At 39.7% G+C, this 1,991-nt stretch overlaps 1 protein-coding gene across 1 annotated transcript; it reads right to left on the reverse strand.

The window, feature by feature from the left end:
* Positions 1–460: 460 nt before the first annotated feature.
* On the reverse strand, positions 461–1,330 carry LOC122699993 (olfactory receptor 1078-like). The gene is made up of 2 exons (XM_043912501.1): positions 976–1,330; positions 461–690 (listed from the first exon to the last, which is right to left on the reverse strand). The coding sequence occupies exons 1-2, from the start codon at positions 1,328–1,330 to the stop codon at positions 461–463; spliced, it is 585 nt and encodes a 194-aa protein (XP_043768436.1).
* Between the last annotated feature and the right edge of the window lie 661 nt (positions 1,331–1,991).

Below are 1,991 nucleotides of genomic sequence, written 5' to 3' on the forward strand. Positions count from 1 at the left end.
ACATTTACTATCACTACACTTTAACTGGTTACAGCAAAATTTAGAGTTGCGGGAGACACTCCATTTAGAGTGCTTGAAGGAATCATATTTGTAGGCTGCAGTGGAAGCTCTTAAGAAGCAGAAAGATAGAAAATGTAATCACAAGAAATAATATTTTACCCCAATAATAAACCATTTCTCATGTGATCACTGACCCTGTGTACATCAATAAGTAAATGGAAATTTCCAAATATTTCTCATCCACATTTGGGACAAGCTTAGGGAAAACGGGAAACAGAAAAATGGAAGACTTCATATATCATGCAGACTAAAAGCTTAATCAAGTGAGTTACCTAGATTTGTATACAGAAGTTGAAATTAAAGAAATAGATATACTAAGCAGTTAATATAAGGAACAAATGCTATTTCACAATCTGAACAAATAATTGCTATTCCTGTCTCCAATATTTGAGTCCTGTACTCACAGGCATTTCTTTAGCACCAGGACAATTTTCCCTTTTGTACTGACCTTCCAAAGAAACTTTTTTAGAGCCCTCTTTATGTCTTTATTCCTCATACTGTAGATGAAGGGGTTCAGCATGGGTGTGACCACTGTGTACATCACTGAAGCTGTTGCACTGGAGTGTGAGCTGTGCATGGTGGCAGAGCTAAGGTACACTCCAAAGCCTGTACAATAAAATAAGAAGACGACTGAGAGGTGAGACGCACAGGTGGAAAAGGCTTTATACTTCCCCTGAGCTGATGAGATTCTGTGTATGGAAGACACTATTTTAGAGTAGGAGTAAAGTATTCCACCAAGAGGAACACCACCAAATACACCAACTCCAAAATACATCACAATATTATTAAGAAAGGTATCGCCACTGGCATGTTGGATCACTTGTTTCAATTCACAAAAAAAGTGGGGAATTTCCAAGACTGTAGAGAAGGACAGCCTCAACACCATTAAGCTTTGTAAGGAAGAGTTCAGAGCACCTATCACCCAGGATATGAGAACCAGCAGTCCACAGAGAATAGGGTTCATGATGACTGTGTAGCGCAGAGGGTGGCAGATGGCCACAAACCGATCGTAGGCCATCACTGTCAGGAGAAAGATGTCCAATTGTATAAAGAGAAGGAAACAATACATCTGGGCTATGCAACCTTCATAGGTAATGACTTTGCTTCGAGTTTGTATATTCAGCAGCATATTTGGGACAGTGGTGGAGGTGAAACAGATATCCACAAAGGACAGGTTGGAGAGGAAGAAGTACATGGGGGTGTGGAGGAGGGGATCTGAGCTGACAGCCAGGATGATGAGCAGGTTTCCAAACATGGTGATCAGGTACATGGAGAGGAAAAGCCCAAATATTAGAGGCTGTTGTTCTGGTTCATCTGATAATCCGAGAAGAAGAAATTTTGAAATTTGTGTACCATTGCCTAGTACCATATAGTGGTGGTCACTACTAGGGAAAAAAAATATATAATTGCATCATTAATTTCTACACATGTGTCAAATGCTATGCATTATATTTGTAGTCATTTTAAAAAGGATCTTCTATGTCTGGGTCTCCATTGATACCCTGCAAGAAAATAGACCTGTGGACACAGTGGGGGAAGGAGAGGGTGGGGCAAATTGAGAGAGTAGCATTGAAGCATATACATTACCAGCTGTAAAACAGACAGATAGTGGGAATTTGTTGTATGATGCAGGAAGTTCAAACTCAGTGCTCTGTGACAACCTAGAGGGGTGGGATGGGGTGGGAAGTGGGAGGGAGGTTCAAGAGGGAGGGAACATATATATACTCATGGCTGATTCATGTCAATATATGGCAGAAACCTGCACAGTACTGTAAAGTAATTATCTTCCAATCAAAAATAAATATATAAAAAAATTAAAAATAAAAGGATCTTCTGTGACACCTGTGATTATAACATCCTAAAATTCAGATTTCCTCCCAAGAGTTCATGGGTGACTGTGTTTTAATGCAAAATTCTTTCATGCATCTGAG

The sequence above is a fragment of the Cervus elaphus genome, chromosome 9 (assembly GCF_910594005.1).
Source record: "Cervus elaphus chromosome 9, mCerEla1.1, whole genome shotgun sequence".
NCBI lineage: Eukaryota > Metazoa > Chordata > Mammalia > Artiodactyla > Cervidae > Cervus > Cervus elaphus.